At 42.0% G+C, this 16,715-nt stretch overlaps 1 protein-coding gene across 4 annotated transcripts in view; it reads right to left on the reverse strand.

Annotated features, from left to right (window-relative positions):
- Window positions 1-12,038, reverse strand: part of UBE2J1 (ubiquitin conjugating enzyme E2 J1) — a 28,488-nt gene extending 16,450 nt beyond the window's left edge. The window contains exons 1-3 of one of the 4 annotated variants that reach the window (XM_086745050.1): window positions 11,844-12,036; window positions 10,357-10,481; window positions 686-759 (exon numbers count right to left, since the gene is read on the reverse strand). In XM_086745050.1, coding sequence (XP_086601176.1) covers window positions 686-759; window positions 10,357-10,375 — 93 coding nt within the window. In that variant the 5' untranslated portion in view covers window positions 10,376-10,481; window positions 11,844-12,036. Of the gene's footprint in view, window positions 1-685; window positions 760-1,399; window positions 1,502-10,183; window positions 10,215-10,356; window positions 10,482-11,843 lie in introns of those variants that run through there. The other 3 variants (XM_086745049.1, XM_086745051.1, XM_086745048.1) reach the window with 3 other exon arrangements.
- Between the last annotated feature and the right edge of the window lie 4,677 nt (window positions 12,039-16,715).

Below are 16,715 nucleotides of genomic sequence, written 5' to 3' on the forward strand. Positions count from 1 at the left end.
GATGTTAAGTGTGCCATGCATTTTATGAACAGCTAAATCAAACTCCCCAACTGAATATCACAGAACATTGCCTTTTTTATTATTCCAGTGACATTAGAAGGGCTTTCTGTTTAAGTTTCTAACTACCAAAACTTCACTGTCCTCTCAGCCCAAAAACTTAACTGGTTGTTGAGAAGACTTCAAGAAGCTACTATTTAAGTGGGATCTAAGCATTCTCTCTCAAAGTGTATCCAGAATTGCAGTCATTGACGTCTTTCACGTGTTTTTTTTGTATGCAAAACAGTGAATCCTTATAGATCACCTAGGCTTAACTGCTTTGTTGAGCAACTCAGCAACTGAGACAGATATCAGGTTTGTGTGTAAAAGGCTTAACTTAAAACATAATGCATTCATGTAGTCTCAGGAAGGAGGAAGGGGAATAAACGTACCCATACGATAGAATTACTCAGGTGCAATGTAAAACCAATATTCTGTACTTTCACTAGCAACCTGGAACTACAATACCATTAAAGTGGAATTCTGCTGTTGATTTCCATCATAGGAAAATAAAAAAGAATTAATTTTAAAAGGTCTGCTAGTATCTAGATATGTGCATTTAAAATACATACGCATACAGAGAATTTAAGAGTATATATTAATCACACAGCCTAATTACAAGCTCTTGCAAACATATAGAGAAACAAACCTCCAAAGGCTGTGCATGATAATGATCTGTAGGATCCTTCAGTTCTGCAGCTTCTTTCATTAAACGTTTAACAGCTGGAAAAATGTAAGACACAAAAATAAAGAAAAAAAATTAATATGCATTGCATACAAAAATACATAAATATTTACTGAAGAGCTCCTTTTAACTAACTAGTCTTTTTCAGCACATCCCAGCTTCTTCACTGGAGTTAATAATCCAAGACACAATTTAAAATACTCACCTTGAATAAATCTTAAATGAATTATACAAGCACAAAGTTACGAAAAATATGTTTTATGGTCTCAAGAGTTTTTCAACACTGAACACTGGGACTAAAGTAGTTTTACATTATTAAGGAGGAAAGACAGGAGGAAAAACATAGGTGTCGTTAACAGAGTTTCAGACTTTAAACAAAGGATGTTGTACATCTCTAATAACCTCAATATTTTATCTTAAAGGACATCATGTCCATCTTTAAACAACTGCTGAAAAGCTTTATCCTGACACCTCTCGTGACTACTACATGACTATTCCCTTAATTATTCCAAAAAGAGGTCATAATAAGATTTGAGAGAAATCAACACATCAGTAGTATGAGATGAAGTTTTATACCAGATTTGAAAATGCATATACTCAGTCAGAAAAATTTACCCAGGGCCTTTGAAATTTGAACTTACTACTGAGTGTGGACACGTAAGTATAGTCATTAGTTACCCTCTCCTATCTTCTGCTTCAGAGCCACCAGCATCATCTGTATTTTCTGCACCTCCTTCTTCCTTCCCCTTTAGGAAGTTCTATTACATCACTTGTCCTGCCAGGTGCATCATGCACCAACACCTATTAAAGAATTCAGCCAAACCAAAGAGACAACGTAAGAACTACAGACAAGAAATTCAAGGATGCCACCTTATGAATAAGGTTAGGTAGAAAGTTCTTACTCCTTCTTACTGGAAAAAGCGCAAACACCAATCACTTCTTTAAACGTACAGGATCCCTTAATCCATCCTCCACCCTGAGTTCAAACCATGGATGTCCTTTGCACTTGTGTAATTATCCAACTACAAAGAAGGAGAAACACTGCCCAAATTCCCTTACAGTGTAAGCATAACGATACGGTGAAAGTGAACCGTAGTTACTCTATTTGCAAAGGCTGGCATCACCAGCTGACTGTAGGCTGTGTAGCATGCTCAGACTCCAGGGCTTCGCTCCCTTTCATGATGCCATGAGGGAAGCGACTCTAACCTTCGGGCAGTGGAATTTTGTTTTCAATCTACTGTGAAAAGTTCTTTTCCTCCTTCGCTCTTTTTGACAGCTATGAACAACAGCTTGAAGTTTGAAAATTTCACTTCTTACAACCCAAAAAAAAGCAAACAGGCTATGCAGAAATTTGCTGTTGTCCCAATTCTGCCACTCCCAGAGGGAGGTGTCAATTAATCACCCTGCAGAGCCCAGGGAGGCCACGTCACAGGCAGCAGCGTCCAGGCTCCACTGGAAAACAGTTTGTCTCTTTCATCTGCATTAAGGTTTACCAGTTCATTAGCGAGGAACAGTAAGAAAACCAGCCTGGACCAGAAAAGGCTTAAAACCCAGCACTTCTTCACAGCTAACATCTGCCTTCAGATGAAGAGTGGCATGCACCAAGATGAGCTGATTCAGGAGTAAACAGCCCATGAAGCGAAAAGGTAACCATGAGAAACTGAGAACATACGCAACAAAGGCTAACAAAGACAGAATAGTCGTGGACGAGGCAGACAACTCTGTTACTGAGATGTCCCACTCAAGGGACCAAGATAGAAAAGAAATAAAGTCCCCCTATACCAGCATCACGTCCAGTAATCCATCTTAACTGAGAAAAAGCTATAACAGAAAAAAACCCCACTATTTCAAGACCATTCTACAAAAGTCTACCGACATTCAGAGAAAGGTTTGTACACAGCCTACCAGACCAAAACTTGAGCACAGGATCTTTAGCAGCGCATATCAGCAGTCTGGATTTGTCCTGAAAGGAACTTTAGCTCCAAGGTTGTTCCCTGGGTGGCGAGTGCCAGCAGCTGGCAGGCAGAAACAGAGAAATTCAGATTTGCATTGAGAAGTAAGAGACAGCAGCCAGCTGGGGACAACAAGCAGGTGGGTCCCTGTTACGTAGAATTTAAAACAGAAGCAGTTTAAAGCATGGTTTTTGACATATTTTTGTATTTCATTAACAGCAGCAGTGACACTGTAAGTACTTTTCCATAGCATTACTTCATTATAAGGAAGCCAGACTATATTTTAAGAAGTCAGCTTAAAATACACTGAAATAATATGAAATATTATTCTACCCTTGGAGCATGAAATACACTAAAATATACAACTTAGCTTTTGTATACCATAGAGATAACTTCCTTATCAACCTAGGACATTTTAAGAAAAAGCAGCACATGTATATGAACAAGGCTGACAGAGTTGGGGTTGTTCAGCCAGGAGAAGAGAAGGCTTCACGGAGACCTTACTGCAGCCTTTCAATACTTAAAGGGAGTTTGCTTGTAATAAAGATGGATAAAGACTTTACCGAGGCCTGCAGTGACAGAACATGGAGCAACGGTTTTAAACTGAAAGAGAGTAGGTTTATGTTGGACATTTAAAAAAAGAATTTTTTTTTTACAATGAGGGTGGTGAGACATTGGAACATGTTGCCTAGAGAAACTGTGGATACTCCAACCCTGGAAGTGTTGAAGGTCAGGTTGGATGGGGCTTTGAGCAACCTGATGTAGTGAAAGATGCCCCTGCCCTTGGCAGGGCCCTGGACTAGATGATCATTCAAAGTCCCTCCCAACCCAAACCATTCTATGGTTCTATTTCCAATTGCTGAAAAATGCCAAGTGACACGCAGCAAAGAACAGCCTGGACCGATAAAGGCTCATTCTGATAACATGTGATGCAGTGAAAAAAGCATGAAGTTATTTCTTCTTTAAGTACAGCTGCAGTATTCATGAACACAGTCCCTCCTTTGGCTACTGAAAATTGCAATGAAAGAAATAAACCTAATTCACAAAGTCTGCCTGCAACAAGTACATTACGTTCTTATCCAAACTTCATTAAAAAGAGTTTTGATGCAAAATATGGTATTTCAACCCACTTAAAATCGCACTGAGTCATCTGAGTAAACTTTTGGCAATGACAATTCTGAAAAACGAGAACGGCTTGGACCCATTCAAAATAAAGAATTGCAAACTGTCAATAAATATCACTACAGCCAAAAAGAATTCAAATAAAGACATTCAATTTGTCAAAGACAGGCTTTAGAGACAAAATAATCAAGGTATTTTTTTCATGTGGCATGACTGCCAGCATGGAAAGTAACCATGTTTCACAGATACACTCAGCAACAATTTATCATGATGTTCACTGTAATCAAATACTGAGGAAAATAAGTTTCTGGGCTAACTGTGGAGAGTAAAGGAGAGCTCCCACCCACAGGAAGTCTAGAAGCTCTCCACTGCTCTGGGGAGGAAAGAAAAGAGTGGATGCCATGGACCAGAGGCTGTGCTTGACAACCTGCCTCTTGTAGTACAGAACTTACTGATTTTTTTCTGAAAAGCAAAACACAGATGTTAAAAATCTGAGAATCAAAGCTACCAGCTTGCTTTAGGATTGAACAGTGGTGGAATAACACAATTAATGAGTAAAATTTGTGTAATGTATGCATGTATGATTAATAGATTTATTGCTGTCAAAAACTGCATTCTGATCAGATCCTACTTCTTATTAACATTTACCTTAAGCTGTTCTGAAATTTCAGTTCAACACAACTCCTTCACTTCGATATATCTTGAAGTCACATTCATGTATTCCTGCTGTCACATCCAACTAGACTAGGCTGCACCTCGTGGCTGGGAAATCCTTCTGTACACAGAAAATGCAAGTGATCTTTCCTCATAAATGTCAATATTACTGCTTAAAGAGACCATGGGATTTGAACATTGGTGGTGTTCTCTTAGTAAAATATTATGCCTTATTTTTTAACAAAAATCTGTTATTGCGAAAATAAAAATAGTCTGAAAATAAAGCAATTATATTAAGCCTTACAGAGCTTTGTTTTGTTAGTAGTCTTCTGTATTTAATAAGGAAGGGTTTTAGTACATTTTTACACTGTCAGTGAACAGTACATGTGGCAATCAAATGAGCTGACCAGGATTACTTTCTTGGTTTCAGCTGGGAGGGAGTTAACTTTCTTCTCAGTAGCTGCTCTGTTTTGGATTTAGTATGGGATTCCATACGTGAAGAATGTTGATAATACACTGATGTTGTTAGTTGTTGCTAAAGAGACCAAGGACACTTTCCAGCTTCTGAGGTTTCACTGATGTGCAGGTGCAGGAAACTGGGAAGGGTATGGCCAGTACAGCTGACCAAAACTGGCCAAAGAGAGTATTCCATGCCCTAAACGTCACGCTCGGTATATAAGTGGGGGTTGGCCGGGGGGCAACGCTCACTCTCTCTTTTGCTTCTTTGCTTATTGCTTGGTTCCATTTCCGTGATCACTGCTCAGGACAGGCTGTATCAGCCATTGGGTGGTGAGAAATTGTGCATCATTCATTTTGTATATTTTAATATCCCTATATTTTGTCATTATTATCATAGAATGGTTTGAAGTGGAAGGGATCTTTACATTCACCTAGTCCAATTCCCATACAAGGAGCAGGGACATCTCCAACCAGATCAGGTTGCTCTGAGCCTTGTCCAACCCGGCCTTGAATGTTTCCAGGGATGGGGCAACTAACACCTCTCTGGGCAACCCGTTCCAGTTTTCACCACCCTCAGTGTAAAAAATGTCTTCCTTCTAGTCAAATTTGCCTCCTTCTATTTTAAAACCATTACCTCTTGTCCTATCACAACAGACCCTGCTAAAGAGTTTCTCCCTGTCTTTCTTATAAGCTCCCTTTAGGTATTGGAAGACCGCTATAAGGTCTCCCCGGAGCCTTCTCTTCTCCAGGCTGAACAGTCCCAACTCTCTCAGCCTGTCCTCATAGAAGAGGTGTTCCAGCCCTCTGATCACCTTTGTGGCCCTCCTCTGGACCCTATCCAACAGGTCCACATCCTTATGTTAAGCACTCCAGAGCTGGACGTGGTACTCCAGGTGGGGTCTCACGAGAGTGGAATAGAGGGGCAGAATCACCTTCCTTTGCTATCCTAGTAAACCGTCTTCATCTCAACCCATGAGTTTTCCTTTTCCAAATTCTCTCCCCTATCCCACTGGAGAGGAGGGTGGTGAGCAAACAGCTACATGGTATTCTATTGCTGAGTGGGGTTAAACCACAATGTTTTATTAATGTAAAAATAACACTCAACATCGCAACAGGATTTATTTCAGCGTAACAAAGTTGCTCACTGGAAGTCCAGTAAATCTGATACAAGTTCCAACTCCCTCAAAAACCCAGACACGGTTACAAGCTTCCTGAAGATCTACCACAACTTGTCTCCAAAAGGCAATGGTACTCAGGTACAAGAGCTCAACAGCAGAAACAGACCCGGGTGAGGGGAGCAGTAGAGATGAGATGGGTGACTCAAGTTAGGAAGCATGGAGAGGGTGAGGTCTCAGTTTAGCAAGGCTCAGCCCCTAGTACTTCATCACATGAAGAGACAGCATTTTGTGCACACAAATATGACTGGGGGATCATCAGTGAAACAAATTCATATTTAAGTGATACAGGTTATGCGTGACAGTACTTTCCTCGAATAGATAGCAACAATTTCATTCCAACAATTTTCAGTTCTTCTGTTTGAAAAAGAAAGTATGTAATAAACAAATAAATAAAGGAACTCAAAACAGCTGGCATAAAGCTAGAGACCTCCTAATCCTTCAAGCTGACTCATCTGATCTGGAAAAAAAAAAGGAATAAAACAACCTGACAGGTTTTTCTGCTTCAGCAAATGCTTTCTTTTTTTTTTTTTCTTTTTTTTTTTTTAATGGCTGCTATTACTATTTTTTTCCCTTCATTTTAAATAAGATTTAGAGGTCTACTCAGGAGAAATACAGAAAAAGTAGTAATCTTCTCCCACAGCTCTGCTGACTAAGACAGCATTTTACTCATCGCATCCAGGTTTTCCAATGAATTTGTACAACTCCTACAAAGTTTCTCTGGGATGAAGGGTTTCGTAACTACTCAGCCCACTTAAGCTATTAGTAAAATACAAGTCATCTCGATTACATGTTTGTCTAGTAATGATGCTACTATATACAATTATGAAAAATATTAGATAATATCAGAAAAATTAAAAAATTGAAACCATACAAACAATTTGAGACAAGTGTCGAGGCCCTTCAATTAGATGATCTGTATGTCACAGATGACGCTTTGGGAAAGTGTTTTTAAATCTAGCTGGCTTTGCTTTTCCCCCATTGCTCAATACCCAGCCACTGAGGCAAGAGTGCCTGACCCACAGCTGGTGAAACCACCAAATGACTTCAGAGCTCACAGTACACAGGGTCACCTGCTGAACCACCATCACCAGTCCCCATAGCAGCCAAAAGCACACAAACTGCCATTCCCCCAAACTGGCTGTATTCACATTCAAAATAAAATCCTGTTCACTAAAGGTGAGTTTAAATTTCACATAAGGGGAAAAATAACATTGGATCACAGTCCATCAGTAGTTCAACTGCACAAAGACTGGATCATGGAATTAAAAAAAAAAAGGCAAGATTAAATTTACATGTAAATTACTAGGATTTCTTGTAAGATGACAACACTCTATGAGCTTTGAAGTTTTAAGTCCAAAAAACCACTTTAAGTGATGTGGTCACTAAAGCATGAAAGAAACATATTTAAAGCAAAGAGTCACAGCAGAATGGAGAGTTATAAAATACTTTTACTACAGCTCTTTAGTACGGACAATGGTGTTTTTTTAAGTAGTGTTGTACTCTCTGGAGAGTGGTTTTTAAATAGAAACATACAGAGACTCTACCAGGTTCACAGTGACCTGTACAGTGTCACTAGGTAACCGTGTGTCACCTACTCCATTGTGGATGTGACTTTCCCAGACAGCTTTGAACCTGTGAATGATATGTGATCATTAGTGAATGAAAAACAATAAAAGGGGGAAAAAAAAATGGGCTTGAGACAAAAGTACTCTGAAATACAAATAACAATTACTTTGCAGAATACAGTGTCAAATGGTATCTACTCTAGAAACAAACCCATGTTACCACACCTTCAAGTGAGCTCCACATTATTAATGCTCTTCTCCTCTACCTCTGCATTCCTTGTGTTTATTCATTTTGCCTCCACCTTTCTTAACCATTCTGAGTTCACAACTGGTTTAAAACACATTTTTGAGTTCCTGTATGTATTTTTGTATGTCATTTCACAAAAATGTGACTATATTTTCACAAAAATTTGCATAGCAGAGCCGTCTGCTGAAAACAAATAAAAATCCCTGCTCAAAACAAAACAAAAAAGCACTGTTGTTTGTGGGCTCTGTGTCAGCCACTGTAAGTAGCTGTTCATAATTCTTCAAGTGTGTCTGTGCTAATACCTGCTTAGAAGACTGGTAACATCCTACATGAAAGGGGGAGATTGTCACTACAAAACAGTGACTACAAGATTTGGTGTCTGATCTCACAGCAGGCTAAGGGTCACAGCTCTTGGAAAAAAAAAAAAGTAAAGAGATTATTCCAAGTAGCTGTCTTATAAATTTCAGAAAATAGGGATGTTCCTGAAGTATGAAGAGGATGAAGCCTGTGCTTTAGTCAGCTGAGCTTTAATATTGATGGGAGAGGTTTACCAGCCATATGGTGGCAGGCTGATATACATTGACTAATCCATTTTGAAATCCTAAGACAGAAAATAGCTTGCCCTTTTACAAATGCCAAAAATAGACATAAAAATATCAAGCCACAGCTTAAAAGGCTTTGCCTTATTGAGGCAATACAAAGAAGTCTGAAGTGCGGAGTGTGAAATTTCTTTCCTTCCAAAATTAATGGTCTTTTGGGGAGGAAACAAAATAAAAAACCAAAACAAATTCATAAGACAGTGGAAGGAGACAACTTCAGGTGAATACCCTCACATCTCCTTGCCCTTACAGAAGGTAATTGACAGGAGCCAGGAGCAGCTTAGCACACCACCCTCGCCAAGCCCAGACCCGCGGTGGTCACAACACGTACCTATGGTAAACTGAGAACTAGCAGAGCACCAGCTGCGCTGCCTCTCATCGACAGAAACACGACTTGTTTCACACTGTGGAGAGTTACTATCTTTTAGATTTGTTGGGATGAACTAATATTAGCTGGAGAAACTGGAACAAGGAAAAAGATTAATATATTGTCTAGCAGCAATTAGCAGCAGGACAAAGCTGTGTAGCAGTATGGCTCTTTATCTGGTCTATTTGAAAGCACACAAAAAAGAAAGGCACTAGAGAGCCTACCGGATCCTCATTAATCTATCTGGTCTACGACACTTCTCACAGAAGAGGGATCCACGTGGCCATGTATAGCCATAGAAGAACTTCAGCTCCTGTTCTAGCTCTAAGGCAGAATTTGGCTTAAAAAGAAGTTCAACAACAGCACAGGTTTCTTTTAACAAAATATTCTTCTTTAAAGTGTGTTTTCCTCTACAGTACTTCACATAAAGCTTACTATATTCATTAAAATAAATTATACTAAAACTGTAAGTATTTGCTGTCTTTAAAACTACTGAGCAGTCAGAAGTAACCATCTGCAACCAGAACTTGCTAAAATCTAAACACAGATTTCAACAGGAGAAGCCTCTTGTGCAGATACAAAACAATTACTTTTTTCACTCTGTCTCAAGATAACACATTCCAAATCCCTAAAGTGGACGAGGACCTAAAGTTTAGCAGCTTGGTTCTTCCTCTATTCAAGTCCGAGCAACAAGAACAACAGGCATGAGGCCAGCTACTAGATCCAAAGCCTTAGGGGGCTCAGTTACCAAAACGATCCCTTCAGTTCACAGATGACACGATCATTTTGAACAGGAAATATGGTGGATTTGGTTTTATGTATTTCAGTGCATTTACATTAATTAAAACCACCTTATTATTAGAACAGTCTACACTTCCATCTTAAGCCTTCAGTTGAACAGCAAGTGTAAGATACTATCATTAAACTGCACATGTAACTGTAACAACTTAGGAATTTGTAAAACAGACACAAAAATATTAAATAATTGCATATCCTTATCTACCTGGTTAGCAATAAAAGTGCCAGACTAACAACAATGGCTATACATAAGTACAGTCAACTCATTTTAATTGGACAACAGTTGAAGGAACAACATTTACTTTAAATCTTTCTTGGTGTTCACTCAATACTTTTTTGCCCATCTTTTTGAAGGAAAGATTTCGCCTATATTAAGGGACTATTGAAATAAGTGTTTTAAATCATAGAGATTTTAAAAGTGACTGAAGTAATTTATAGAATTTCAGCATCCATATGGAAATAAATAATTTAATACATTAATACACTACAGAGCATGTTTAATTTGGGGAAGCAATACTGACCCACTGTATGGATCATTCATCTTTGCCAAGTAAGGTTCATTTTGCTATGGAACAGCACAGGTGCTGAAAATCAATTCCAGTAAAGGTAATTTTCTCTCGAAAACAAAGAGAACTAGTAACAACAGAGGGGAAGAACATTTCTAAATTACACCACAAATATTTGCCCTCTCCACCTAGATCACAGGAGCACATTATACAGCACACCACCACTGCTTCCAGTGACGTGGCAAACCACAACCAGTGAGCGTGATCATGTGCCCTTGTAAATTCACATATGCAACATATCCAGCATATCTCCCTAAAAAAAAAAAAAAATGTAAAAAGTCTTCCTTCCTGATATTTTACACTAGAACAAGTACATCATTTGCTTTGTGATCCTTCTTATTGTTCAGTTATGCAACTTGGGTGTGAGGGCAAGGGATAGAATTTAGCAATAGATACATCATCCACATGAGGCGCGTTTTGTAAATAAGCCTGTCATTTACGTTTGTAATGTACAAGTCATCATAATGTTAAGTTTCTCCCCACCTCCCATGCTGGTAGTAGGACAGTATGATTAAAGAATAAAGCCACTATTCATCATAATAACATGAGGCTGATAATACCTACTTCCCAAAACTGGACTAGGGGAAAGCAGGGGCAGGACAGCGACCGGCACACAAACCCAACTAGCCCTTACAAGTTGTGGAAAGAGTTTTGCTTCAGCAGTGATAGGCCTGCTGCTGCGGGTGCAGGTCCCGGGAGGTGAAGCCTGGCACAGCCGGTGAGAGGCTGCTGCTCCAACACAGCTGTAGGAGTGGGACCCAATCTGTCCTCAGCTTCCCTTCCCAAGAAGCAAAACTGTCCCTTCCAGCGCTGTTTCTCAAGACATCTCCCACATTTCTTGAGGCATCCCTCTCACTTCAAGGATGCAAAAGGAAGTCTAGAAGCTAGAAGGCATGAATTCTAACACAGAATCCCACGAACAAACACACCCATGCAATTAAATACAGCATGTTCAGTGACACTTCTGTAAAACAAACTTGACGCTACACTAAGCTAGCGCTGGCAATCTGCCCCCTCACACGCACCTACTTGGAGAGGAGGTGGTACCCGGAGGAACAGGGCACAGATGCCAGCCACAAGTTCAAAGGTGCGTTTCCACGAACCCGCAGAAAAGCGGGGGCACACACACCCCTCCCACATCCCCCCAAGGAGCCAGAGTGTTTCGAACCGAACTACCGCTCGGGCGGAGTTTCCAACACCATGGCCACCAAGAAGCAGAAGCGACCCAGCCGCCCCCCGCCCGAAAACCGCCCTCTCCCCGGCGCGCAGCCCCCTCGCACCCGCGGGCAGGGCCGCGGCCCAGAGCCCCCATCCCTCCTTCCCACCGCCTCCTCGGCCCGCCCGCTGCACCTGTCCGACCGCTCCACGGCAGGCGATTACCGGCCCCGCCGCTACCGCCGCCGCCGCGCCCCGGCAGCGGCCCCCGAGCCCTCCGGGAACCGCGGCAGCTCCCGGGCGCGTCGGCACACCCGCCCGCCGCGAAAGGCAGCGGCCTGGGCAGCCTGTAAGGCACGGCCGCGCACCCCCGCAACCGGCCCGGCCGCGGCCTGCAAGCGAAGCCGCCGGCCGCCTCCATGACGCCCGCCGGGGCCTGCCGGCCCGCCGCGCCGCCTACCCGGGCTCTTGAGGTTGTACCGGGCCTCCATGGCAGCCGGCACCGCTCCCTCACTCGCTCCCTCCGCAGCGTCTCCGGCAGCGAGACCCTGGGTAGGGGGCGGAGGAGGAGGAAGGCCAGGCCCGGCCCAGCCCGCCTCGCCTCGGGAAACTCCCCTGACGTGGCAGCGGCAACGGCGGCACCGCCGTGACCGCGGAGGGAGGCACCTGCCGGGCTGGCACCGCCCCGCGGCCTGGCCGTCGGCAGCGGCCGCCCAGGCTGGGCCCAGCAGCAGGCCGCGCAGGCCGGGGGGCGAGCGGGTGGGTAGGGGGGCTGGTGAATATTAATATGCTTGTGTTGCGGGAATTACAGTTCACACGCTGCCCGCCTCTTCTCCGTGGAAGAAGCGGCCAGTTTGCAGCAGCGATGGGTGACACTGGGCCCGGCAGCAGAACCGCGACGCCAGGCGCAGCCGGGGCAGGAGGTGATGCTGCGGTCAGTAGGCCGCAGTTCTGCCGCGGTGGCTGCCATAGTGAAAATGCCCCCCGCCCCCCGCGTCCCCATCTCGTCCTTGTTTTGAACCACAGAGGTCATGGGGTGAGGTGCTGCAAGGCCTCATAACACGAGCAGATTGTTTTGAAAACCAGAGGCTTGGAAAAGGGGCTTGCAGGACCCCGCAGACCCAACCGACACCCTCCACAAAAGACTTAACCATACTGTAAGGCTTAGTAGCATCTTGTTTGTTGGTTTTCAGGATCATGAAAGACTGAAATGGCATCATACACCAAGGACTATTAGTTCAGGCAAATATCGTCGGCAAGAGCTTGACTGGATGGGCAGATCCCCTTGTCCATCCCACAGTGCCGGAGGAATTTTTTGCATGTACAACTTGGGTTTCTCTGCTGGCTGGCTACAGCCACAGGACATGCGAGAGAGCACTTTTAACATTTTATAGCTACAGAAACACGTAACAAAGTGGTCATATTCTCCGCTGCCTCAGTTTCCCTTTAGTTCACTACAAGAAACGTCTGAACTTTTCTTGTTTCTAGCTCATTAATTTTGTCTATGTTATTTTATATTCTTCCTAATTGTTATAAAACTGATTTTTTCGTGTTTCAATGTCTTAGTTCTCTTTTCCTCTTTCTTTGCTTGAACAGCAATGAAAAACAGTAGTAAACAAAAACAGTTCAGTAGGTATATTTTTTGTCACCTCCTCATGTTTTCAGAATTGCAAAACAGGGCGTTACTTTTCGCTTTCCTGTTCTGTTGCATAGTGATGTTGTGGTAACAGCAATAAATAAATAAAGAACTTTACTCCACCTTAACAAGTAGCTGAATTTTCAAAGGGGCAAAGTGATCTTCCTTTCTACAGGACAAGGCACTATGAATAATGTAAAGCGTAGATAATGTACATAGCAGAAGGGAAGGGATGGTGCCAGACCTTGGGGTTCTCTCTTACACCAAAAGCAGCCCAGGGTGTATTTAATGGACAACAATTCTTGATGACATCTCAGCATTTCTGGTTAGCATTGGCTGATCTGACCGCTCAAGATGGTGAGCTGCAGGCACTGGGTGTCATGTTTATGAACTGTTTTGTTCATTCTTAGTAGGTATATCCCATCTTTCTTTCTTTGCTGGAACCATCTTGCTGTGCAGTGAGAGAAATGTTCTGGGATCATCTGTGACTAAATCTTGCCCCTCCTCAAAGCAGCAGAGCAGTATTTTGTCTTTGGAAATCTGGACTTTCATGTAAAAAGTTCTGGGATCTACTTTAATAGAAGATAAGTTTTAAAAATGGTGAATAATGGCATGAATCAAGAAATTATATTTATTGTGAACTAGTTATGAGTAATAGGGAGTTCACCTCTCTCTTCTGGGCTCTGGCCTTTGACCCTGGCTGCACTCACAATGCCGTTTTATATAGTTCAAGGAGGAAGCACCTGCAATTAACATGAAAGTTGGGCTTCTAGCTAAAAAAAAAGAAATACACAGTCACTGTAACTACATGACAGCTAAACACTATTTAAAATAAGATTCCTAGACTTGCATTTTAAATAACAGACATTCACTGACAGGACAGAAACATTTTCCCTGTTGAAGTGAGCGACATGATGGCCTGACTGGGTGCTGAGGTAATCACCACGTGAAATCGTGCAGAGTGAGCAGTATGAGACCCCTTTCATTTTCAGGCATATTATTAGTTAAAAGTCAGAGCTGGAGGAGGTGAATGCTGCCAGATGAAACAGCTGGTTCCTGTGAAGTGGTCAGTGTACAGGTAGAAATCCGGGGCTTAATTCCCAGCCCTGTAGGTCAGCGGCTGCTTGGGGCAAACAAGGAGCAGGCACTGCAGTCTCTTGCATAGTCAGGGTTGCCAGTCCAGAGCTACAGCCTCCCTCCTCTTCCTGTGTCTGGTCAAAAATGCCCTTTGGATTTGTGTTCTCATCTGCCTTTTGTTTAGACTTTTGCAGGGAGAAGACATTTTGTGCTAGAACTTGTGGGTTTTTTTTAAACCAAAACACCAAATATAGTAGCAAAATTGCAGTCAAATCCCACACGTTGGCAGCACTTCATGTAGCTTGTGTATCCTGTCATATGATCTGACTTGGTGAAAAAATAAACATGCTCAGCTGAAGCATATAGAAACTGAAAGTTTGCCTGAACACTGCTACAACAAAGATTTCATTATTTAATACCACACTAAATCCTTGCAGAAAGATTTTGTGCAAGTTCACTGAATTGGTTGCAGGACAGCAAGAATAATCAGTTTTGACAATTCAAAATATTAAAGATTGTGTGGCTTTATTAAATGTTTTACACTGAAGTAAGACTTCAGTTTGACAAAAAAAAATCACTAATGATTTCTAATTTTTTAAAAAATTTCTGGTTTCCAATAAGATGTCTTTGCTCATGTTTCTATGTACTTTTCTGCAGTTGTGGTATATTGATTTTCTTTTGTATGAAAACAGGTTCTGATCCGGCCATCTCGCTTCAGAGCAAAGGAGCATATAGGCCCCTCTGTTGCAAAACTTCTTACAAAGTTACTGACAGTCATAAGGTCTGATAAAATGCGTAATTATTCAATTGCAGCCATTTCTGCTGTGAAAGAAAGGCCAAACCAGAGCAAACATATGGGCCGAATTACAATCACAGAATAATTTGGGTTGGTTTAATTGTGTGAGGCAAGGTACATTTCAAACGTGTGTATGATACGTTAAATGACTTCCTAAAGTCAGTTCAGAGTGAGGTTTGTATGCTTTTTAGGCTGTCTCGTAAACTCAGCTATAAATCATTTCTTCTACAGGTTTGAGATCACAGAAGCTTATGAAAATACAACAGGTCTTTGTACAAAGCATTCACACCTTGCTTTCACCAATTCACAAAATGTAGAGCGGTTTGCTTCATTTATAACGCTACCCTTCCAATACAGGCAGCTGGCTGCAGAATTAAACTCTAATGGAATTAAGGAATCTAATATTAATATGCCTGTATTATCAGTGGGAACAGATATGACTCACTTGGAGAAGGAATCATTATTGTGCTCACTGGTGACTAATACAGTCTCAGCTTTTAAAATCTTTTATGTGAATTTAGACCTGGTAAATCTGGATTCAACAAGTGGACCTCCTCCTCACGGATAAAAACAAGCACAGCATTGTGTAACCAGTGCCCTGTAGCAACTGCACAGATGCACCGTGCTTCTCAGGAATGCGATTACTGTTTTTTCTTCAAGCTTAGTTCTAAAGCAGTCGTCTCACAAAATGGGGAGCTTTGCCAAATTTTAATTAGCTTTATTTCAGAAATACAAAGAGAATGAGGAAAGAATTTACTAGATTGCTGTAGCTGCCCAAGCAAGCGAGTGCCTGATGTGGGCTATCAGTGCAGAGTTTGTGGAACGTCTTGCAGTATTCCACACTATGTGAAGTCAAAATAAGGATACATATTTTTCACCTTTTTTTTTTTTTCAGCCTGAAGAATGGGAACAGTCATGCCAGTCACTTGACTCACACCCCTCTGGCATCATCATCGTTGTAATAGTTCAGATGGTTCCCTGCTTGGGAAGAAGCATGCAAAGGCACAAGTCAAAGCTGAAGCTGCTGTCCAAGTGACAGCTGTTTGTGACTCTGGACTTCCCTGATTTAGTTATCCTATCTTTAGCAACTACAGATAATGACAGAAATTTTCTCTGGTGTATGTTCTTTACCATGCAAATTGCAGAGAGAGCTAGATAGTTGGAGAGAAGTTGTGAACTACTCCGATTAAAATTTATTTTGCTCCTGTGCCACTATTTAATGAGAAAATGCCAGGCATAGCCTTTGACTCATGCAGCCAGTTTCTCATGATCCTCCCTCTTCAGCACTTCAGGTCCCAGATTTTCTTTTTGTCACTTTTTCCTTATGTGAGTTGCTCCTCATGCCCCCTTCACTTTAACTTACCCCCATAAGCATATGCTGGGAAGAGAGCGTCTATCTTCACAATTACACAGCAGCCAGAGGGAAAGCTGTCAGGATTACATCTGTTAGACTACCATCAAGCAAGTCTTTCCACCCCATCCATTCCAAAAGTTTTACTCATGACTCTAATGTGAACTTCTTGCATGTACCTGCTTGCCTACAGCTGCTTGCACACAGCTCCTACTGACTCAGCAATGGGAATAAAGGATTTACGAGCAAGCTCTTAATTTAAAGCCCCTCAAAAAGTGTTTTACAGCCAGTGTAAGGATGATTGAAGCTCACTGTGTCATTAACCAAGATATATTGAGCTATCAGGTGTCTCTGACAGCCCCCTGTGGATAATCTGGGACACCCAGGAGTTTCTCAGATGGTTAGTAGAAACCTAGGGCTTGATGCAATTGCACACACATAAGCACCTGATGCCATATGAGGTGTTCTAAGG

The sequence above is a fragment of the Chlamydotis macqueenii genome, chromosome 3 (assembly GCF_036417535.1).
Source record: "Chlamydotis macqueenii isolate bChlMac1 chromosome 3, bChlMac1.mat, whole genome shotgun sequence".
Classification (NCBI taxonomy): domain Eukaryota; kingdom Metazoa; phylum Chordata; class Aves; order Otidiformes; family Otididae; genus Chlamydotis; species Chlamydotis macqueenii.